Here is a 25666-nt window from a genome sequence, read left to right as displayed (position 1 = left end):
AAGTGAGCTGTACGGATAGTTGGGCATTAAATCGATTCGAACTAGCGTCTATAACCCACAGACCGACAGCCTGGTAGAACGGATTAATTGCACACTTAAATCCATAATCAGTAAATTCGTAAATTCAGAAGACGCCATTATTGGGATAGCTGGCTAGAGCCTTTGTTATTCGCTGAGCGAGAGGTCCCGCAAGCCTCCAAGGGGTTTTCCCCCTTTGAGCTTCTCTACGGGCGCCAGCCCCGAGCGGTGCTGGATGTACTGAGAGAAACTTGGGAGGAGGGACCATCTCAGGGCAAAAACGAAATTCAGTATGTGCTGGACTTGAGAACAAAACTCCACACGTTGGGGCGGCTATCAAGGGAGAATTTGTTACAAGCCCAGGACCGCCAAAGCCAACTGTATAACAGAGAAACTAGATTACACAAATTTGCACCGGGAGAGAAAGTACTTGTGTTACTCCCAACGTCGAGCTCTAAATTAATGGTTAAGTGGCAGGGACCATTTGAGGTCACACGACAAGTCAGAGATCTCGATTATGAGGTAATACAGTCCGATAGGAACGGGTCCCGTCAGATCTATCACCTCAACCTCCTAAAAAAATGGAATGAGGTGGAATCAGTGATGTTGGCAACGGTGATTGGTGGGGAGGATGATCTCAGGCCAGAGACGAATGTCAATCCACAATCCCTTGCCCTGGCCCCAGGGGGAGATCATCTCTCGCCGTCCCAACTCACTGATTAAACGAAATTACAGGCAGAGTTTGCCGACGTCTTCTCGCCCCTACCGGGCCGTACTAACCTGATTCAGCACCATATTGAGACCGAGCTGGGCGTGGTAGCTTGCAGCCGGCCGTATCGCTTACCTGAGCACAAGAAAAAGGTAGTTCAGGTTGAATTAGGCGCAATGCTTGACATGGGGGTTAGAAGAATCCAATAGTAACTGGGCAAGCCCAATAGTTTTAGTTCCGAAAATGGATGGCTCAGTCCGGTTCTGTGTGGATAATCGCAAGGTGAATGCTGTGTCGAAATTCGATGCGTATCCAATGCCAAGGGTTGACGAGTTGCTTGATCGGCTAGGCATGGCTCGTTTTTATTTGACATTGGACTTAACAAAGGGTTACTGGCAGATCCCTTGTCTCAATTATCCAAAGAAAAGACAGCTTTCACAACGCCGTTTGGATTGCACAGTTTGTTAACCTTCCATTTGGCTTGTTCGGGGCGCCTGCAACCTTTCAGCGCCTCATGGATAAGATTCTGCGGCCCCATGCTGCAAATGCAGCTGCCTACCTGGATGATATCATTATATTTAGTAATGATTGGCAGCGGCATATGCAGCATCTGAGGGCTGTCCTGAGGTCGCTGAGGGGAGCGGGGCTCACGGCCAACCCAAAGAAGTGTGCGATTGGGGTTGGCTGCAGACTGGATGGCTCCCCGGCCTGAGACGGGCGGTGGGGGTATGTGTCGGGGGGGCACATAGACTGGTTTAGCGAAGTCTGCAGCGGGAGAGAGAATCAGGAAACGAGCGGTAAGTGAGTGGTTTGGGCAAACACTATCAACACCTGTCTCTTGTTTCAGTAATTGGTGTGGAAAGAGTATAAAACTCCAGGAGAGGCAAGCAGTCGAGAGAGAGATGGACTGCTGACGCGAACCGGAAACGGAACCAGAACGAGTAACCCGGAAGAGTTGTGTGATCGTGTCTGTGTTGATGTCAGAGTAAAAGTCACCATTGGTGTTTATAAAGTTTGAGTTTGAGTTTCAGGTAATAAATTAGTCAGCAGTCCAGCCCCCTTTGTCCTCGTCCTTTCCTCTCACGAACTTACTACAGTTGTTTATAATTTAAATTATATAATTATTAATAAAATTAATATAACAATTAAAAAAAAACTTTTTGTTCCTTTGCCTCTTTTTTCAAAACTTTTCACACAAACCTAAGAATTGCAGACAGAATGCAAAATGAAGCGGTGCTTTCAAAATATCACGAACATATCTCAAAAGCAAACATTTGTCATAATATGAGTTATATATTAATGAATTAGATTAGTGTGTTACACAGAGAACTGTGCTGTGTTTTACGAAACTAAAAGAGTGAAAGCTCCAGAATGAGTGTCTGGTTGTACAGATGTGGCGTGTGCTTCTGCTGTTTGAGTGACAGCTGTCAGAAACTGAAGAAAACACTGGACATAAACAAGAGAGGAAATCTATAGGACTTCATTTTCTGTTTTTGTCGGTTTTTGAGATTCAGCTGTTGTTCCTTCAGACTCTTTTTAGTTGTTCAAGAGTATTTTATCATGTGTTTGCATCTACAATGTTCACATTTGTCTCTGCGATGCATCTAAACTGCTCTCTTCCTGCAGAGCCAAACTGTGAATTATGCCACCATAGTGATAACCAGCCGAATACGAGCCTGCTAGAAACCGAGGTGTGACTCGAGCTGGTGCCAGCTCAGATCACAAGAGTCTGGTGAAGCTCAGCGGAGATGATATGGTGAGTCACTAGCTTGTGGTCGCAGCTGAGGTTAGTGTGATCACGGTTTGACTGAACTCACCTCCGCTCAAGATGATGACGGCCAGGAACAGAGCCATGTCGCTGTCGTCCAGCTCCAGCGTGTTGAAGCGGACGGAGAACTCAAACTTGGGCTCCATCATCTCACAGAAGGGCTTGCGCAGGCTCTTGAGGAACTCGCGGGTCATGAAGATCTGTCCGTAGGAGATGAGCGTGCCGTCCTTGTTCATGAGCGGAGCCATCATGATGATGAGCACCTCGATGACGCCGTACTTCAGCAGCGTCACCTGGTCGTTCAGGTCCAGGCCGATGAAGCCCGGGATGCTCTTGGCGAACTCTGTGACCTCGCTGACGGCTTCGGCCGAGCGAGACTGACAGCTGTGGAAGAAGCGCAGCTCCACCTCGTGCATGAGGCGCAGCTCCTGCGACGGCACCTGTCTGCAGTTGATCATCTGATCGCCCTCCAGAAGAGACTTCATGTCATGAATCACGAACGGCTGTGAACCACAACAACGTGAAGGAGATTACCAGCTAGTCTGCATGACGTCTAACAGCTGTGGGACTATTTCAATTACTTTATCAAAGGAAATTACAACATTTCACACTACCTTTCTTCTTTTATAATCAATGTTCTGAACTGTTAATCAGTTTGACACATGTAAAACAGTAGAACTCAACACGTATTACTGCAGGCTTTCAAAATCCTTCTTCACTTCGATTATAATCATTTCATCTTAAACCACAGCCACCACAGAATCAGAGCGACTCTGATCATTCTGAGCTGAAATACAGATCTGAAACCATGACAAAAAGAGTTTAATGGATATGAGAGCATATGGGTCAGTTTTCTGAAATAGAGGTTTCTACATCATCTGTAAGCTGAATAAATGATCTCTCCAGTGATGTGTGGTTTGTTCGGAGGACAATATCTGTCTGAGATACAACTATTATAAATCTGGAATCTGAGGGAGCAAAAACATCTGAATATTGAGAAAATCATCTTTAAAGTTGTTCAGATGAAGTTCTTAGCAATGCATATTACTAATCAGTTTTGATATATTTATGGTAGAAAATTTACAAAATATCTTCATGGAATATGATCTTTACTTAATATCCTAATGATTTTCAGCATAAAAGAGAAACGTATAATTGTGACCCATACAGTGTATTGTTGTGTATTTCTACAAATATACCTGTGCTACTATACTTTTGTGGCACATATAATTCTGTTTTTGAAATCAAATCTATGCATATCTCTGGTAGGAAACACTGGCATCTAACAATGGCTTGGAAAACACAGTTAATCTTAAAAAAATAAAGCATGTATATAAACCCAAACAGGAAGTAAAAGAGTCATGGAATAAACACGTGTTAATAAACTCCTGAAACACTGGTGTCTTACATTTAGAGCAATCTGGGAAAGAAACCAATTAAATCTGTGTGTGTGTGTGTGTGTGTGTGTGTGTATGATGACATGGGTATGACACAGGTATTACAAGGAGAGGGTGACTTATGAGCACATAACCCATGTCCCCATTTTTCAAAACACTTATAAATCATACAGAATGAGTTTTTTTGAGAAAGTAAAAATGCAGAAAGTTTCCTGTGAGGGTTAGGGTTAGGGGTAGGGTTGGTGAAGGGCCATAGAATATACAGTTTGTACAGAATAAAAACCATTACACCTATGGGATGAACACACTTTACACAGAAACAAACATGTGTGTGTGTGTGTGTGTGTGTGTGTGTGTGTGTGTGTGTGTGTGTGTGTGTGTGCGTGCGTGCGTGCGTGTGTGTGTGTGTGTTTGTATTTGCTGTACTGTGTGTGTGCGCGTGTGTCTGTGTGTGTATGTGTGTGTATGTGTATGTATGTGTGTGTGTTGAGTTCTGTAAGCCTCTGGCAGCAAACGGATGCATTCATCAACACAACCTCAAAAATGCTGACAAACAAAACACTTCCTGATTTCACGTCATCCCATCTCAAAATCAAGTTAGACAGTAATCTGAACATCAGTAATATAATATAATTCTTCTGTAAGTGTGCCAGAATGAGCTCTGGACTCCTGTCTAACTATGATTCCTCACAGCGTTTAGAACAGAAAACACATTCTCGGAAGTCCCAAGCTGATCTTTCACTTTCTGTCAGCTTCCTCTGAGTCGTCTGCATGAGTGCACAAGCCGAATGTGGAACTAATCAAGCATGAATTAAGACCTTTCTGATATATTCTGCTTTTATATTTGTGTAGGCCTTTCTTTCTGCAGTCTGTGCCTTTCTAAATATTTGTCCTGTAAAGCGAGCAGCTGGTTGGTATCACTGCTGTGTTAGTGCTTGCTCATATCTCTAGCTGAAGACACACGATGCGTGCTATGCTTGATTTCTACTGTCAACAGAACAGGAATGTTTAATAGAGAGGCAGAGGGCACTCATTTCTGGCTTTCATTATTGCTATGATCCTATACTGTAAATAAAATATGAAAATAGCAGCATGCAAATGAGAAATGTGAATTTGTTCTGGTTAAATGTAAAATGTTGTCTTTGAAATAAATGTTTTGTTATCTAAAGCAGTGATATTCATACATTTTGTCAGTGTGGTCTACAGAATGATATAATGTAATAATTAAAACAAAAAAATAAAAATTAACTAAACATTTTTTGTTTCAATAAAAACTATTAAATAAAAATGTATACATAATTTTCTTTCATTTGAGGAATAAAAAAAATGTTACTTTGTAACATTTTTAGTCAGCAAGGTAATACATCATCTTAAGTTGAAACATTTTTTTTACACTGTATACATACATACATATACATACATACACACAGACATATATATATATATATATATATATATATATATATATATATATATATATATATATATACATGAATACAAATGTTAGGTTTAATCAAATACATTACTTAAAGTTAAGTTAAGTGAGAACTTGAATATTTTAGCTGAATAAACAATAGCCAACAAACTATGTACAAACAATACACTGTATGGGTGAAAATTATCGATTTCTCTTAAATGCCAAAAATCATTAGGATATTAAGTAAAGATCGTGTTCCATGAAGATATTTTCGTAAATATATCAAAAAGTAATATTTGATTAGTAATATGCATTGCTATGTTGTTGTTATGTTTGTGAGGGATGGTAATGAAGCACAGGACTGAAGAACAGTGTGAGATTATGTGTGTTCATCTGTGTGACAGGTTAACACTGTAAACCTGAATCTCTCCTGAGTACTGCTCTTCAGGTGTGTGTGTGTAGACTACAGCGCTGTCTGTGATGGATCAGGATCTGCTCAGTCTCAGTCGAGTGTGTCTGTACTGCAGAAGTGTGCACTCACTGCGCTGTCGCTGGTCTTCCCTGACAGTATGGCCCTGGCCTTAGCTTTGGTCAGGGGGAAGTACTTCAGATAGGACTCGTACAGATGTCTGGCCAGCGCTCGGAGGTCTGCAGATTCGGGATGCTTGTGGTCCACATCAGTGGAGAACTCTGCCAAGAGCTTCTCCTTCTCGGCTTGCGGCATTCGACCAAAACGAATGGCTGGGAAAAAAGCAAACAAACAGACAGTTGAAAACCCCCCAAATCCCAGATGCATGGTGCTGGCAGTCTGGAGTCTGTAGGGATCTGGTGTGGGAGTTTGTTTGCAGTGTTTCGGTATGTTAGCGCAGGTCATTATGACCACTTCAAACAGCCAAACTATAACAAGGAATATTTGATACAGACTTCTCAAATATATTTGTTTGGACTCAATTAGTATGCTTTGAATTCAGCATCCATGTGATTTTATAGAAAAAAACCACAATGCTTTAATGTTTGTCATGTTAATGAGAAACTAAACAATTCAAGCTACGAGAGTAAACCCTGTGCGTGTGATGTTGTGACTGTCTGAGACGAGCCTCTTCAGTAATCATATCTTTACATTTATCTATCAGAGATGCTCCTTCGTTTCACATGGAGGTCATTAATTGAAATATAATTAGAAATTATTAAAATAGCAGCAAGCAGCAAGTTACAGGGCCAGGCAGTCCAGCAGCAAACTGAGGAGCGAAGCATGGCATGAGCATGAAATACAACAATCAGCAATGAAAGCAATGTTAGGATGACTGTAATTGAAATGGCTGAATAATCATAAATACAACCTCTAGTAGCATGATTTATTGGCTTATCAAGTTTGACCAATAGGTGGCGCTGGTTTCAAATGGATGTGGTGTGTTCTGTGTGATTTGGCAATGACACACACAAAGTTTGGTGTCAATATACCAAAGCACTCTCACATGTGGCATCATGCCTCAAATTCATTGCTGTGGTGTGCGAAAACGGTTTTGTCTATCAACACAAAATCCATAACTTTATGTCAGCATAGTCTGAAGATTATATGATTTGATTTTTGTGAAAATCGGACCAACAGTCTAGAAGGAGTTCGAAAAAGTATGTTTTCATAGAAAATTGAAATGACGGACAGGAAGTTTACAATAGTATGACTGTTCTCAGCATGACCCAAGGGTAATCTATTAATATAACAATCGTGTCGATTGGAGTAATGGTTTCTAAGATATTGGTACATGTTTTTTAGGTGTTAAAATCCAACATTTCACAAACCAAACCAAGGCAAAATCTGGCATGTTTGGTATCGCTGGACTCGGCAAGGATTCATGAGTCTAAAAAGGTAACTAATGTGAAAATAAGTCGACCATAACCAAAGTTATAAGCATTTGAATGTTTGATTTTACCACTAGGTGGCGCTGGCTCCCTCAGGGCATCGTGTTGATGACCCATATCAAGTTTTATAACGATACATCAATGCGTTTGTAAAATACAGCATTTTAGTACAAAGTGCATAATGGCCGATGCCCACAATGGCTGACATGGAAAAACTGGGTATTATTCGACTCGGCATGATACACCTGATCTAAAGAGACAAGTTTTGTGATTTTTGGCCAAACCATTCAGAAGTTATAAGCAAAAATATGCAGTTTTCGTATCTCCTGACCACTAGATGGCACTGCACCGAACCACTGCAGGTAATCTCAGGTCATAATTGTTATAACACACACCAAGTCTCAATACGCCAAACCGTTGCCGAGATAGAGCCTTGCATCCATTTTTGAGTGCTTTTCATCTAATTTGTTTGAGTGTTATTTGAGAACGGTTGGACGAAACAACTTGTATTCCATAATGTTTGGCCAGCACGGTCTGAAGATGATCTGATTACATTTTCGGAAAAATCGGCGCAGTGGTCTAGGACGAGTTTGAAAAGTAGATTTAAAATAGTGGAACAATTTTACCTTACGATTTTTGAATTCATACATTGAGTTCATGTACTGAATTGTTGTCATATTACACATTCATCTGATCTTATGGTTGTTTGAGAGAACGTTTGTTATTATTATTATTATTATAACTACTTATAAGTGTAATTTGACCACTTTAAGTAAAGTAGCATCAGAAAAATGGCAAGATATGAGACTTATAATACATTATAACTATGAGAAATATAATCCATTGTAAAAGTGGATGCATGTGTTCGTGTTATAAATCATCAGGATCTTAAAAGCTATAACCACAAATAAGTAAATATTATAATATATTAAAACTGTTCTTATGAATATTCATGAGATGATTCAACATATTATAAGGTTTTTATAATGCATTATGCATTCATTATAATGCTTTAAGAATACCCTTATAATGTATTATAAATACGGGCTTCATAGAAAGTTACTGAATATTTCTTCTGTGGCTTAATATATCATATGTTTTGTTATGTAATGACTAATAACAATTTTATTATATTATTATTTTCCATGGGAAGTGTTATTTTGCTTTAAGACAAACTGAAGAAAGCAGGTTTAAACATTTGATCTGATAAAAATGCTCTTCAAATATGGTTGTTTCACATGGTTTAGTTTGTATAATATAACGCACAATGGCAGTCTTCTTTAAAAAGCATATTTTTCTGTTTAAGGGAAATAAAAGATAAAGGCATCTGTGTTTGGAATAATGTAACAGTGTGGCACAAGTGTATTTACAAGTGAACTTTTCCTTTAAGATCTGAAATCTACAATATGTTATCATTATTAGTTACTCATTACGATATGCATGGAAATGTTGTAATGGTCACATGACAGGCCTGATCTAATAACACTGAAATCTCAACTTTGTGAAACCTATGACTATTTCCATTGAATCTAGGACAGCGATGTGATCAAAGACAACAGAAACAAAGATATAACCAGCCCAAAACCATCTAACCATTCTGCGCACCAAGCTGAAAATAAGCTGAATCTGAGCTCTCTGAGACTTCAGCAACTGCTGAAATCTACGTTTTTAAGTGTCTTCCGATAAACCTTGGCATGGTTTCAGGCACGTTAGACAGGAAACGTGAAGAAGTGCCCTCAATCTAATGTAAGAAATGAAATTCTGTAGACATTTCTTCACACATGAAAAATTTCTTCACCTTTGATCAGGAATGATTACATTATTTGTCTTGGGGGCTGGAGAGCGTTTGTAACCCACGCAGCCAAGAACGGTTATCTAATATTCCCAATGTAGGAAGTAAACGGTTTCTTTCATGTATATGCCCTGACTTGCCGATTGATATGACGAGTGTATTACTATCACACCTTCTGTAAACTATCTTTCTCCTGCTGTAATCTTGGCCCCAGGCCAGAGCGAGTGACACAGCATGTTTGTCCACGCTCTCATGAATCATTGATAAAAGAGACAGACAGACAAATCCCAACCACTCCAGAGAGAGAGAGAGAGAGAGAGAGAAGAGGAGGAGGGGGAACAGAGCAAGCCAATGGGAACGCTAGCCCTGACTGACCTCTCTGTGTGCACCTGCAATCAACCACAACACACTCAGAGACGCCTAAACACAGCGTAATTCTGTCTGTGTGCAGCAGCCTGCGGGGAAAGAGTCCGGAATAAGAGCGTTCAACAGAATGGAAAAGAGGAAATGAAAGAATTAAAGGGGAGGGGAAATAAAGAAGAAAAGGAGAAGTAAAACAAAACCATGCATGTAAACATAAATATAAATAATTATCATGATATGATTTGGTGGTTAATAAGAGCCTTTAGGACAAGAATGAGTAATAAATGCTTAAAATAAATGGAAAAGAAGAAATTAAAGAATTAATTAGAATTAAATAAAAGAAAAACAAACAAGCAAACTAAAATCATAGATGTAGACATAACAACTACAAAGTGTTGAAGAAACGACAAACAAATTTTGATTTTTGATTAAGGAGAAAATGGAAACATAAAAAAATAAACAAAACAAATAATTATAAAAAACAATATGAAAAGAAAAACATGCTCCCAACTAAAACTGTACATTTAAACATAAATACATAAATAAATATAGGGATTGTCTTTATATTATTCTCTTTTATGAAAACCTTTATAAAAAAATAAAATAAAAAATAAAAAACTGTTAAAAAAAGTGCTTTAAATAAAATGGAAAAGAACAAGATATTAAGAATAAAAAAACAAAAAGAAAAAAAACAGAATAATAGATAGACAAGACAGATCCAGGCTGAGGTGTTTAAGCAGGACTCGTGCGGTGGCAGGGTTGTAAATAAGGTGTCACACACACACACAAGTGCACACCGTCACTCACACACACACACACACAAGTGCACACCGTCACTCACACACACACACACACACACGCGCACACACACAAGGGCACACCGTCACTCACACACACACACTGTCACTCACACACACACACACACACACACATACACACGGACACACGGACACACACACACCGTCACTCTCACACGCACACAGACACACACACACACGGACACACACACACACACACACACACACACACCGTCACTCTCACACGCACACACACACACACACACACGCACATGAACACACACACACACACGTTGCAGCAGGAGACCACACAAAGGAAACAACAAGGCACCGAGGCACAGTGCAGTTGTCTCAGAGCGTAGCATTGAAAGAGTCTGCCTCGAGTGGTTCAAACAGAAACCAGTTCTCTGAAACGGCAGGGTGTTTCTCACGAGCGCGGTTCATGCTCAGCTCACCGTTGTGTGACATGCCCACCATCAGGCACTTCTGAAAGCGGCAGTACTGGCACTTGTTGCGACTCTTCTTGTGGATGCGGCAGTGCAGGTCGCAGTGGTCATAGACCAGCTTCAGACGAATGGTCCTGCGGAAGAATCCCTGCCAAAAAGAAAAGGAATGCTGTGAGGAAGGAAGGGGAAAAGGCTTTCCTGATGCCTTGTTAGAATTCTTTAAAAAACATATCTGATCTATTCAGCTCATTGTCAAGAAGCACAATAGAGCTGCGGCTGAACGCTGAACAGCTGCGGCTAGCGATTACAACGCTGTAATTTTTACTAAAGACTGTTTCTTTAGTCAGGGGAAAAGTTGAGCCCTAATGGAAATGTTTATTCACCTTCCAAGTGAAAACCTTCTTACTCCTCAAAAGGAAAAATTTAGAGAAACATACCAGCCACTCTTTTACATTCAGATGAGGACTGAAGCTCTCGATCTAGGGCTACTCGATTATGACAAAAAGCATCATCACAGTTATTTTGGTCAATATTGTAATCACGATTATTTAACAAGATTACGAGTGTGCCTTAAGACTAAGCCACTCCTGAAAAAGAGCAATCTTGATAACACCATTTTGAGCAATTTTAGACCAATATCTAATCTTCCTTTTAAAGGCAAAATTATAGAAAAGGTAGTTTTTAATCAGCTAAACAAATACTTAAACTCAAATGGATACCTGGACAATTTTCAATCTGGATCACAGCACAGAGACAGCACTCATTAAGATAATAAATTATATTCACTTAAATTGTGACTCTGGTAAAATATCGGTGCTGGTATTGCTAGATCTCAGTGCTGCGTTTGACACTGTCGATCATAACATACTACTAGAGAGACTGGAAAACTGGGTCGGGCTTTCTGGGATGGTACTCAAATGGTTCAGGTCATACTTAGAAGGGAGAGGCTATTATGTGAGTCTAGGAGAGCATAAGTCTAAATGGACGTCCATGACATGTGGAGTCCCTCAAGGCTCAATTCTAGCACCGCTCTTGTTTAGCCTGTATATGCTTCCACTAAGTCAAATAATGAGAAAGAACCAAATTGCCTATCACAGCTATGCTGATGATACTCAGATTTACCTAGCCTTATCTCCAAATGACTACAGCCCCATTGACTCCCTCTGTCAATGCATTGATGAAATTAATAGCTGGATGTGCCAGAACTTTCTTCAGTTAAACAAGGAAAAAACTGAAGTCATTGCATTTGGAAACAAAGATGAAGTGTTCAAGGTGAATGCATACCTTAACTCTAGGGGTCAAACAACTAAAAATCAAGTCAGGAATCTTGGTGTGATTCTGGAGACAGACCTTAGTTTCAGTAGTCATGTCAAAGCAGTAACTAAAGCAGCAAACTATCATTTAAAAAACATTGCAAGAATTAGATGTTTTGTTTCCAGTCAAGACTTGGAGAAACTAGTTCATGCCTTTATCACCAGCAGGGTGGACTATTGTAATGGTCTCCTCACCGGCCTTCCCAAAAAGACCATTAGACAGCTGCAGCTCATCCAGAACCAGAAGATCTGAGCATATCACACCAGTCCTCAGGTCCTTACACTGGCTTCCAGTTACATTTAGGATTGATTTTAAAGTACTTTTACTTGTATATAAATCACTCAGTGACCTAGGAATGAAATGCATAGCAGAAATGTTCAATATAATATAAACCTAACAGAGCAGTCAGATCATTAGGATCGAGTCAGTTAGAAATACCAAGGGTTCACACAAAACAAGGGGAGTCCTCCTTTAGTTACTATGCCATCCGCAGTTGGAATCAGCTTCCAGAAGAGATCAGATGTGCTAAAACACTAGTCACATTTAAATCTAGACTCAAAACTCATCTGTTTAGCTGTGCATTTATTGAATGAGCACTGTGCAATGTCCGAACTGATTGCACTATATTTTCAGTTTTTTTTTATTTTATGTAAAATCACACTCTGTTTTTAAATTCATTTTAAGTAAATGTTTTAATCATTTTAAAAGTTTTAAAATTGATTGATTTATTTTTGTTATCATTTTATCTTCATTATTATTTTACTTTCTTTTATGTAAAGCACTTTGAATTACCATTGTGTACGAAATGTGCTATATAAATAAACTTGCCTCGCCTAAAACTTTAAATAAATGATTTATTTAAAATATAGCGATCAATATAAATTAATAATCTAATGTAAAATAAAACAACATCTTCACTGTACGAATTAAAATTCATTTGCCACAAAACTCCTCCTCTCAAGAGCGGGGTGTGATTCTGAATTTGTCTTGTGTTGTTTGGTTAATATAAGGTATACAGTCAACAGCAGGATTATTAGACTGCTGTCACTTTAAGAGCTGCACGGAGCTACTTTACTTTATGTATTATATTTTCGACTCTTTAACTTCATTTATTACATAACCGACAAGGGTTTACGTGAATAATCACTAAGTGCCACATTTTGATACATGTTTGCGTGTATTTGACCATTTAGGCTCACATTTTGAGTTAAAAGATTACTTTTATGTCTGTGTTCGGTGTGTTCGAGCGCATATAAATCCTCCTGGGAAACAGCAAGTTCGGTTTCACACCTTTAAAAAAAAAAATTATCTAATCAACTTTAAATGAAGTTACAATTTGTAAAAGTCATGTAACATGATCCTCCTGTCGGGCTCACCACCTGCAGGAGGGAGCGTAAGGGGCCGGTGCACCTATTGGTTTGGGCGACAGTCGTAGGCGAGACCCCCGACGACCCGATCTCTGGACACGGAATCTGGCTTTAGGGACGTGGAATGTCACCTCATTGGCGGGGAAGGAGCCTGAGCTTTTGCGGGAGGTCAAGAGGTACCAACTAGAGATAGTCGGGCTCCCCTCCACGCACAGCTTGGGCTCTGGAACCACACTTATTGAGAGAGGCTGGACTCTCTACCACTCTGGAGTTGCCCATGGTGAAAGGCGGAGGGCTGGAGTGGGTTTGCTTATAGCCCCCCAGCTCAGCCGCCATGTGTTGGAGTTCACCCCGGTGAACGAGAGGGTCGCTTCCCTGCGCCTTTGAGACGGTGAGAGGTCTCTCACTGTTGTTTGTGCCTACGGGCCGAATGGCAGTGAGGACAACCCGGCCCTCTCGGAGTCTCTGGGAGGGGTGCTGGAAAGTGCTCCGACTGGAGACTCTGTCTGGGGGACTTCAACGCTCACGTGGGCAGTGACAGTGACACCTGGAGGGGCGTGATTGGGAGGAACGTTCCAATTAGATTTCTGTGCTAACCACGGTTTGTCCATAATGAACACCATGTTCAAGCATAAGGGTGTCCATCAGTGCATGTGGCACCAGGACACCCTAGGCCGGAGGTCGATGATCGACTTTGTGGTCGTGTCATCAGACCTTCGGCCATATGTCTTGGACACTCGGGTGAAGAGAGGGGCGGAGCTGTCAACTGATCACCATCTGGTGGTGAGTTGGATCCGATGGTGGGGGAGGAAGCTGGACAGATTCGGCAAACCCAAACGTACTGTGAGGAGTCTGGAGATATTGAGTCCAATTGGACCATGTTCTCCACCTCCATTGTCGCTGCGGCTGCTCAGAGCTGTGGCCGTATGGTCTCCGGTGCCTGTCGAGGCGGCAATCCCCAAACACGTGGAGGCAAAAAATCGGGCCTGGGAGGAGTTCGGTGAGGCCATGGAGAAAGACTATCGGTTTGCCTCGAAGAGATTCTGGCAAACTGTGCGACGCCTCAGGAGGGGGAAGCAGTGCCCTACCAACACTGTTTACAGTAGAGATGGGCACCTGTTGACCTCAACTGGGGATATCTTTGGGCGGTGGAATGAATACTTCGAGGATCTCCTCAATCCCACCCACTTGTATTCCGCTGAGGAAGCAGTGGCTGGGGACTCGGAGGAGCACTCGTCCATCACCCGGGCTGAAGTCATCGAGGTAGTTAAAAAGCTCCTCTGTGGCAAGGCACCGGGGGTGGATGAGATCCGCCCCAAGTACCTCAAGTCTCTGGATGTTGTGGGGCTGTCTTGGCTGACATGCCTCTGCAACATAGCATGGCGGTTGGGGACAGTACCTCTGGACTGGCAGACTGGGGTGGTGGTCCCTCTTTTCAGGAAGGAGGATCACACTTCTCAGCCTCAGCCAGGGTACTGGAGAGGAGAATTCGGCCGATAGTGGAACCTCGGATTCAGGAGGAACAGTGTGATTTTCATCCTGGTCGTGGAACACTGGACCAGCTCTATACCCTTTCCAGGGTGCTGGAGGGTCCACATGTGTTTTGTGGATTTGGAGAAGGCATTTGACCGTGTTCCTCGCGACATCCTGTGGAGGGTGCTCTGGGAGTATGGGGTCGGCGGCCCCCTACTTAGGGCAGTTCGGTCCCTGTATGCCCGGAGCAAGAGCTTGGTTCGCATTGCCGGCAGTAAGTCAGACCTGTTCCCGGTGCATGTTGGACTCCAGCAGGGCTGCCCTTTGTCACTGGTTCTGTTCATAATTTTTTTGGACAGAATTTCTAGGCGCAACCAAGGGCCGGAGAGTGTCCCGTTTGGGGACCATACGATTTCGTCGCTGCTTTTTGCGGATGATGTTGTCGTGTCGGCCTCCTCAGATCAGGACCTTCAGCGTGCACTGGGACGGTTTACAGCCGAGTGTGAAGCGGCTGGGATGAGAATCAGCACTTCCAAGTCCGAGGCCATGGTTTTCAGTCGGAAAAGGGTGGATTGCCCACTTCAGGTTTATGGAGAGTTCCTGCCTCAAGTGGAGGAGTTCAGGTATCTTGGGGTCTTGTTCACGAGTGAGAGAAGGATGGAACGTAAGATTGACAGATGGATCGGTGCAGCTTCTGCAGTAATGCGGTCGCTGTACCGGTCTGTCGTGGTGAAGAAGGAGCAGAGCTGTAAGGCAAAGCTCTCGATTTACCGGTCAATCTATGTTCCTTCTCTCACCTATGGTCTTGAGCTGTTGAACGCCTTGGGGTCCCCCTGGAAGAGCTGGAAGAAGTGGCTAGGGAGAGGGAAGTCTGGGCGTCTCTGCTTAGACTGCTGCCCCCGCGACCCGGCCCCGGATAAGCGGAAGATGATGGATGGATGGATGGATGTTACATGATTTTACGGACGAAACTATGTTTTTATGGAGGGCCGAAAGCGCACCGCTGGAAAGGGGCGTAGCGGGGTGCAGTAATTGTTTTATCTCCATTATTGTATTTTCGTAATCATTTTAAGGCGGAAATCTAAATTGAAACAGTTTTTAAATTAATTGCACAGTCCTATCTTGATCTTTAAAAACTTTTAAATAAACAGTGAAAATTAGCGTGAGACTAAAATGGGTTAAGACATGTTTTCTGGGGTGCTAAATACTAGTTGAATAATGCAAACCTTAGTAAATCACCTTGCATTATTTATTTAAACAATAAATCATGCAAACTATAAATGCAATAAGGTCAGATGAAAGGTTGCGACTTTTCAGCTCCGTTTTTTCCTCTGTGTGACTTTGGTAAAACCAAGACTGTATGACTTGAATGCTGAGGAAGATGTGCAACACACATTTATGCCTGTTCCTCAAAGAGAGTTTCTGTACGACTGAAGACTTTTATTAGCGGTGCTTGCCAAAGGCAACATACTTATCCATCTTATATACTTCTACTAATTTGTCACATAACTCGTCCAGCACCGTTTGTCACAGACCCATGAAAGAGGCTCAAATCAGGCAATTATTGAGAGGTGTGCTATGACTTCTATGATCGATCAGGCGCATGATGATCGTACAGTGTGGTGTTTAGCATTGAGAGAATTCTGACAGTCTCGTTCTGAATGTGTGAGAGCTGGCAGCCAAATCTATTTATATGTTTATTAATGTTTTAATACATTATTATATCTTATACTAACTAGTTGCACACACAAGCATGATCCAACTCAGACGCAGGTTTACAAGACACTTTTTCCAGCATTTTTCAGTCAATTTCTAGTTTTTCCCCCCTTACACTTCTGTTCCATAAAGACCCTTTAACATCTAAAGAACCTTTTTGTTTCACAAAATGTTCTTTGTGGTGAAAGAAGGTTCTTCAGATTATAAAAAGATAAGAAAGAGATGGTTCTTTGAAGGGGTCATATGATGCAATTTCAATTGTTTCTTTCTCTTTGGACAGTTACAAGCTCTTGGTGTATAAAGAAGATCTGTAAAGTCTCAAACCCAAAGAGATATTCTTTATCAAAGTTAAGAGTCATCCACTCTCTCCTGAAACGTCTCGTTTAAACACACCCCACATCTCTACGTCACTGTGCAGGAAGATGTGAGAGCAAAAAATACTTAGTTTGGTCTTCCTAAAGAGGACACAACTAGAAATCAGTAGTTAAGCTGTATTTACAACACTGTTCCAGAACAGTTCAGACAGAGTTTCTTGATCCTGGGAGACAAGACTACAGTACCAGTGTCTGTTTCTATAAAGTGAGGCAGTTCCAACTCTGTAAGTTCAGTCTGACGCTTCTGACTCACAGTCTGTAAGTACATTAACACAGTTAACGTGAGTTGTGTGTAGTGTAGAGTAGCGCTTGCTGTTTCTCCGATCACTAATGCAGGCATGTTTTTATGTTTATGCAGCACGATACGCAACACAACACGTAAAAACACTGTGTAAGTCATTATAATCAGTATGCCTGGTTTGTAAAGGGTTTTATTAGTTTTATCTGGTTGTGCCAGGAGACTGCATCACAGTGTGGTAAGGCAGCATTTCCCAATCCCAGTCCTCTTTTCACGTACAACGTTTGTTCTATTTGAACGTAAGTGCCCTGCGAAGTGGACATCACGGATATATCGGCGGATATTCCCCCATGACTCCAGTTCAAAACGAACGTATAGGTTCCATTCAGAGGGCAGTGAAGTGTGCGAGATGTGAATTTAAATCATATTTATTTACATGGGTTTATGATTGTGTGTGTGTGAAGATGCTGCAGACGCAAATTCATGAATGAATGTTTGGAAGTGAAGTATCGCATTTGTCTCGCTGGGGAGAGGGGTGTAAGTATTTCCGTCACACACTTCAGGTATTCGGCCAATCACAGCGCACAGAAACACTAGCCAATCAGAGCACTCCTCGCTTTTCAGAATGATGAGCTTTATAAAAATCGATGTGTTTCAGAAGGCGGGGCATAGAGGAGAAACAATAATGTACATTATGTGAAAAATAATGTGTTTTTTAACCTTAAACTGCATAAACACGTTTCATTACACCAAATGCACAAATTATGTTCTTTTTAGCAGCATCATATGACCCTTTAATGAAGCCATATACAATAAAAGATCCTCGTGGTTTCTCGGTTTGGCTGATTTGAGCATGCATAAACAACACAAAACACAAGCATTTTGAGTTTCTGCTAGATTCCTATGGAGAAAGATCACTTCTTGCATTTCACACGTCATCAGAATCACCTGACGGCAAACAACCTACTGGCATATTGTTAGCATAATGCTAGCAAAACTAACATGCTGTTAACATGATGCTAAAACGATTAAGTTTACTATAAGTGCCTAATATAAGAGTTTTGCCAGGACAAGCACTGCTCACATTTTCTTCAGATAATACACACATCAAGGCTAAACACACTAACTCTGTGTGGTGCTGTTGCTTCTCTGTGTAGCTTGAAAGCTTCAGATACATTTACATTATTCAACATGTGTTCTGTTAGGTTTTGTTAGGATAAACTTCATTTGATCAAGTCAAAAATATATAGATTTTTTTAATATCAAGCTGAGTGCATCAGGACACAGAAACAAAATAGTTTTCTGAGGCTCAAATCAGCCAATATCTCCTAAAGTAACAAACACACCTTCATTTCCACAGTCAAGCATTTATAAAACCACAGGAATCACACAGAATATGGATAGTGCCCGAGAGGAGAACATGCTCAGTGCGTTTCCTGTGTTTTAAATCCTATCTGATGAGTTAGTTATGCTTTAATCCAAAACCAAACCACAGGCCCTTTCAGAGGTTTCTGAACGACATGCCACTCGAGTCATTACACACTCGAAGATAACCCGAGCTCTCATGATAGCACGCTTTTATCTAAATAATAGATCATCGCTGCCTGCGTTAGACTTTGGCCACAAAACAATCGCTGTTAGTCTTTGTCTTGACACGAGGTCATTAATAGAGAAGGCCAGCGCAAATATTATGAAAGCTCTCACGGTTGGACCTCGACGAACACACTTCTAAACCATCATTTAGAAAAGAGAAAGCAGCAGATTTCCCTCAGAGTGGAAACAATACAGGGTGCAAAAAGACGTTGACCGAATCTATTTTTGGCAGACATTTTCATATACTGGTGAAGTCAAAGGCCAGCTCCATGCAGTATTTTTAGTAGCTAAAAAATACATACTGATGTGAGCACTATACACACAGGAAAGAGGCTTTTAAAAGAGGATGTTTTTCGTGCATTTGCTTTGCCTCTTGATCAGCCCATTTTTAAATTTAGAAACATTGCAGGCCAAAAATAAATATAGTAAGGTGTAACAGCGTGGCTTTGTATTGTTAAACAGTAAATGAGTAAACCTGGCTGGCATTGTTAAGTGACGGGGCGATGGAAGAGTTCCCGCATTTAGCAAGTTTCTCTTGCGGCGTCACACATTTATAGTAAAGCACTAGTAGGAACATCCCAAATGTAGCACATTCCGAAAGGTGTTTTTTACACAAACACGCACAAAACGTTTCTGGCTAAGTCCTTTCATTTTTCAGAGAATGCAGCACCTCGAGCAGGATGTGGTCAACCACAGGATTTGCATCTTTTTTTAAAGGATCCTCGGAGGCCAATTTTTCATGTCAACACTTTTCATAAATGATAAATGGGGTGTACATGTGTTGTGTATAAAATAAAAGTGTTAAGTGTGTGTGTGGAGCAGCTCTGAAGCGTCTGTGAGGTGCATCATCAAAGGCTCGTGTCGAGTGTGTGGGACACGTGAACACCTGAGACGTCTGGTCACCCACTCAGATGATTACTCTTATTGAGACATATCCTTCTGCCCATACATATTTCTGCCCCGGTGGAAACTTGCCGAGGGTTTGTGGTTGAAGTGACAGACACGTTCCTTATCTGCATGTCTGAGAACGGTTCGGTGTTCACCGTGCTAAATTTACCAGAATGACTGGAAGAGCACGGTGTGTTCGGGGAATTGTATTCAAAGCTCCTGGCTGTCAAAAGGGTGTGTGTGTGTGTGTGTGTGTGTGTGTGTGTATGTGTTGGTTTAAGATCTGAGCTGAAAAGTGAAAAGTGGTGAGTTTGTGGTGAAAAGTGGTGACCCCAGGAAAGCTGTCACCTCTCTGTCCTCCAGCAAGACTTCACTGTGAATGGAAATGCTTTGGATTCAAGTGTAAAACTAGAATATAATCTCTGAGCTAACCAGCCGATCCATGACAAGCAACATGTGACTATATATTTAGCTGGAAGTCAGATTTCTGCTGTGTAGCGCTTGAGATGAAAAATCCCGTTCAGAAATCTTCTAATCAGCTAATGATTTCAATCATCTTCTAAAGGACCAGAGCGTTGTGTGATTCGGTCAGGACACAAACATCACACTTCCCAATACATGATGGGGTTTACACTGAAACTCTGGGGGTCAAACCTCAAAATAAAAATGTTGTGAGGAATGTGAAGAAAACATTGTTATGTCAAAAAAATTAAATTATATATATACACACACACACATGTTTCTAGGTGACTAGTCAAATGTAAGTAAAAGAAAGACATTGATAATGTGACTTTTTGTAGACGGTCAGGTCACAAACAGTTCGACTGCAATGTTATTAAAGCAAAAAAGAAACTAACATTTAACATAATAAATGAAATAACATTTTTTTTTTTTAATATACAAATATTTTACTGTGATATTATACTTCAGTAATTAATTGCTAATAATTATTTCTGTTTAATAAAGCTTATTTATTAATTGGTAAAAGAACATATTTAATTGATAAAAAAAACATTATAATATTTAAAATGTATTAAATTCTAAAAAGGCATGAAATAATATTTTTCATATATTTGGACCCCAGTATAGTGTCCATGATATCAGCCTGTGAGAACACACACATGCACACTGTATGAACATGTGTCACTGTATTAAAACTGAATAAAGACGTGTGATCAGGACAGGTGTCTCCAGCAGAGTTTGGGCGTTCTGTACCTTGCAGCCCTCGCAGGCGTGAACGCCGTAATGGAAGCCCGAGGCCTTGTCTCCACACACACGACACTCGATGTTCAGCGCTGAGCTGGACGCGTCTTCATGAGCTCGAGAAAACAACACACTGTTCTCCACCTGAGGAGGAGACTCGGGCTCAAGCTTGATTGAATCTGGAAACAGATCACAGGAGCACATTTAGATCAACACAGGGAGGACTAAAACGATCAGAGCACTAGCATTTCAAGCACATAAAAATGATTTTAAATCAGTTATGTCTATCTTTTGCTGTTGTGTGTCAGTAGTACATATCAGTTTACATTTCCAAACATTCATTTGACCATTAATAGTAATAAAGCAGTGAGAGTTTGAGAGATGTGATCCTCATCAGTCTGTCTGGAGTCACACTGAGACAGACTCCATCCAGAAGAACTGTGTCTCGAGACGCTTGGAGAAACTCCTGCAGAGCTGCAGTGCTGTGCATCATTAGACATGATACAGCTGGAGGACTATTGTCCTAATAATGAGATGAGAGAGTTAGAGAGGCGTACTGTGTGGTCTGTAGCTGTTCTCCTGACCGCTGTACATGCTGTAGTTCTCCTGCGCTCTGTAGCTGTACATGTGTGTCAGGTCCATCATGTGCGGCGTCTCGCTCTGCGCCGGGCTCGGATCATACTCCACGCTGGAGATGGAGCTGTAGTCCAGCGTGGAGAAGGGCTTCATGTCCATGGAGTGTGAGCTGTTGTCCAGTTCGTCCAGCTCCAGAGCGCTCAGGCCGAATCCCATGGACCAGGCATACGTCTGTGTGTCCACCATATCTGCCCAACACAGACCGGAGTGAGAACAGAGACAACCCTGAAGAACTGAAGACACGCTCACCTATAACCCTAAAACCTATTTAATATCACAGAATTAACCAACAAACCCTTTACTGGGTTAAAGCAAGTAGAAATAGCACTTTAGACAAATGCAGGTTACCCTTTACTACAGTTATTATTGAAAGTGTGACACCTTGGTCTCGATTATATCTTTCTTTTAATCTGTTCTTACTGCAGTGTAATTTTGAGATTTTTGGTTTCACCTTTGATGCTTGTAATTATTTACCACTATTAATATAGTAAACAGATGCAAGATATTTAACAAGGACACATTAAAACAAAGTGTTTTCCTTTTAATATTTAAATGTAACTAATGTTTTCTGTTTTTACAGAGCAAACAATTACAGTTATGAGCAGTTATGAATTAAAAACACATATTTTATTAGCTGTGCTAAGTATGCTTGATTTATGATAATATGTTTTTACGCTTTGAGTTCTGGAGCTGGACAATGTTCAAATAAAACATCTAAAAATAAAATAAAATAAAAAGTTTTAAGTTAAAATATTATTTAACATCAATGTATATTAACCAAACTCAGTTTTAAGGGTTAAATCAGGTAGAAACAGCTCTTTAGATTCATCTTTTACTGTAGAGGTACTACTGTAAAACCACAAACTAATTACATTTAAATAATTTAAATTTGTAACTTTATTTTACAGTGATGAAGCATCAGTAAAAGCAATGGACACTAAAACAAATCTTAACCCTAAAGACATAGTAAGTACTTTTTATTAAATTTATTAAACGAAAGGAACAATTCTGGCTAGATCTGGCACAATGGTTTCACAGAATATGAACATGTGCAAAACCCCTGAATGCCATCTGAGAAGACATTCGGAGAGAAATGAAATCAGGTCAAAGGCCTCGGACAGCACGAGCTACACTTTATAAGGTGTCAAACCTCACAGATATGGAGTGGACGTGAAGATGAGCTCCGCTCCTGGTGTAAAACACTCACAACACGTTCACACTGTACACACTGCGCTGGTGCGAACACTAAACAACGGCTGGCTGATTCTATCAGGTGCAAATGAAGCTATAAAAATCATAATCGAGTCACTGATGGAGCATGAACTGTATCAGTACATCAGTGTGACTATTAGCACATTTGAGAAGTGAGGATGAGCAATGTGTGAAAGCTTTTCAGTCTTAAATTACTTTCAACTGTTCAAATGTAATCTATAGAAACAATGAGTAAGACACAGTAGAAACGTGAGTCTGACAGATTCAGTCATTTTCAGATCAGCACACACACACACACACACACACACACACACACACACACACACATACACACACACACACACACACACACATACACACTCACACTCACACAGACACACACACACACACACACACACACATGTTTGTTTTTGTGTAAAGTGTGTTCATCCCATAGGTGTAATGGTTTTTATTCTGTAGAAACTGTATATTCTATGTCCCTTCACCAACCCTACACCTAACCCTAACCCTCACAGGAAACTTTGTGCATTTTTACTTTCTCAAAAAAACTCATTCTGTATGATTTATAAGTGTTTTGAAAAATGGGGACATGGGTTATGTGCTCATAAGTCACCCTCTCCTTGTAATACCTGTGTCATACCCATGACATTATACAGAGTTGTGTCCTGATATGATACACACACACACACACACACACACTCCTCTGAAAGCTCCACTGTGCTGATGACTAGAAACCAACTGATCGTTTGTGCCGAGGTTACTGTCTTCTCTGTACTTCCTTCCAGAAATAATGAACGCTGCGTCTAAAATCCAAATATTGATAGAAATCTCTTGACTATGATGTGAGTTGTAGTGTGCTGTCAGGGCTGGTGCGTTCCTCTTGTGTTTCGCAGCACAGATGTGGTTTACTGGATCCTCCGAAGCGCACACATGCTAGTGAAGTCCAAACACAGCACACAAACGAGCTCATGAAACCTCACAAATATGATTATTTTTACAGACGCAGGCTCTTCTGTGTTAGCTTCAGAGAGAGTTAGATGTGTTATATATAGAAGCCACAGAAAAAAGATTGTAGTTGATAATAAACCGAAGTCTAACATGGTTAACCCATCAATAATAAACCGGCTCGGCCTCTTTTATCGACCCTGTGCTAAATTTTACATAATCAAGGTCTCTGGTTGTGTAAAACCACACAGAGGAAATTTAGCGAACGACTTGATTCTTCAATGTTTCTTCCTCCAGAAAGAGACATACTCCAGTGAGTGAGGATAAAACCTGTCATTGACACAGATTAAAAGGGGTTAAATCTAAAGTTTTCCCACCCACAGATCACCAGACTGGAACAGCAGCTTTCAATGCTCGCTAAACACCACTAATGAAGCATTGAGTCAAACACCTGATTCACATCAATCCCATCAGGTCTGACACATCCCTACTCCCACGACTGACCCGATGTCTCTTCTGTCACTAGGGTCAAGAGCTTTCTCGATCCGGAGGGATGCGGGACTGTCTATTCTTAGTAAAAAACAAAGTTTCCGTTCATAACATGCTGTTTAGAAATGTGCTAAACATCGTTTGCTCCAGTTGGCTGAAGATATCGTAGCAGAGATATAGTTTAGAGAGACAAACTGTCCTGACTCAAGTGGTTGAAAACCTAGAGATATTCTGGTTGTAACCACAAGCCCGTCGATATATTAGGTCAAACCTGTATTTCTGACACCGCAGCGTTTGAGTGTGTATGATTTGCAGCGCTGTGAATATATCAGCACTTATATTCTTCATTACATAACTCTGAGAAACACCGGGACGATAGCACGGAAGTCATCGCACGGTTCATCAAACTGTTTCAGAGACATGACGTGTGACTGCAGCTTAACAACACGTCACAGATTGTCACGTTAATGCCCCGTCTCTCAACAAAACACACCAAACAGCAGCTGAACCGGCCCCTAATGGACAGATCCAACCAAGTCTGATCCCGCAGTGAACAGAAGATCAGACTAAACTCAACTAAACATGGACTTGAAGAACTGCAGGCATGGGTTCAGATCAACTAAAACTGCAGCTCTGCTTCTGATCGTAAAACAGCTGGATCAGACCACGCTTTATCTGACGGTGCAGATATGATAATAACAGCTGATGTTAAAGGTGTAGCTGTGAGCCAGTGTTTCTGAGACGTCTGAAATCCTTTCCACAGGGACACTATTGCAACAGGACTCTAATGTTTTTCACTGATATTTCCTAAGAACATCAAATGAACGCCAAGTCGAAAAGAATGAGGCAACAATGTTTTGACAGAGACTGAGACGTTCATACGATCAGAGCTCACTCGTCAGGTTCTCCTCCTAGCGTTTCGTCTGGTGTGTGCTGTTTTAATAGTTTTAGCGAGGCCAGAGGACGTCAGAAGTGTGTTCAAGAAGAACCTGCTCGTCTGCTTTCAGACTCAGACTCAGACTGACGCAGAAACCACTTCTGTTTCCTTCAAAGATTCCCAATGCCAGCTCTACCAATGATAACACTTCTCTAGATCTGATAAAAGGGCACATCTCTCTAAACTCTTTTGTGTTTTGACTGTATGGGACAGAATCTGACCTCCAGCAACACTTTACAACCAGTTTCCATTCCCTGATGTATTACAGAACACCAACAATACATTTATTACAGTCTTTCATTGTTAGTTCACATTAGCATTAACTGAAGTTGATAAGCCCAATAGTGTATTAGTAAAGGTTGAAACTGACTTTAAATAAGATTAATAAATGCTATAGAAGTATCCTTTACTCTTAGCTCATGCTAACTAATGATTTTTTCCCTCTACAGCGTTCATTCAACGTTCAAAGCTCCAAGAGGAACAAAAGTGCCATAAAAAGATCTTTTGAAGTGAATATAAAGATTACTGGAGTGCATCTCTAGTTCTTGTGTAACGGAGCGTGTAACTGTTTCTGTCTGATGATCTGTGACATCTACGAGTCTCTCTTCATCACTCCTTCATCTTCATCATCGTGTCAGCGAGACCTTTCTGAAGCTTTAACCTGATTGCAACAGAAAGAGAAGATTCTCCTGAAAGCAGATGTGTGTGAGAGCA

General features: G+C 41.0%; 1 protein-coding gene across 3 annotated transcripts in view; it reads right to left on the bottom strand.

The window, feature by feature from the left end:
* Window positions 1-25666, bottom strand: part of LOC127968264 (peroxisome proliferator-activated receptor gamma-like) — a 34289-nt gene that overhangs the window by 2623 nt on the left and 6000 nt on the right. For all 3 annotated transcript variants that reach the window (XM_052569342.1, XM_052569341.1, XM_052569339.1), the window contains exons 2-6: window positions 21291-21557; window positions 20746-20912; window positions 10577-10715; window positions 5851-6050; window positions 2545-2998 (exon numbers count right to left, since the gene is read on the bottom strand). In XM_052569342.1, coding sequence (XP_052425302.1) covers window positions 2545-2998; window positions 5851-6050; window positions 10577-10715; window positions 20746-20912; window positions 21291-21555 — 1225 coding nt within the window. In that variant the 5' untranslated portion in view covers window positions 21556-21557. The remainder of the gene's footprint in view (window positions 1-2544; window positions 2999-5850; window positions 6051-10576; window positions 10716-20745; window positions 20913-21290; window positions 21558-25666) is intronic.

The sequence above is a fragment of the Carassius gibelio genome, chromosome B11 (assembly GCF_023724105.1).
Source record: "Carassius gibelio isolate Cgi1373 ecotype wild population from Czech Republic chromosome B11, carGib1.2-hapl.c, whole genome shotgun sequence".
Lineage (NCBI taxonomy): Eukaryota > Metazoa > Chordata > Actinopteri > Cypriniformes > Cyprinidae > Carassius > Carassius gibelio.
Note: the sequence above shows the minus strand (reverse complement) of the source record. Positions and strands in the feature narration are given on the sequence as shown.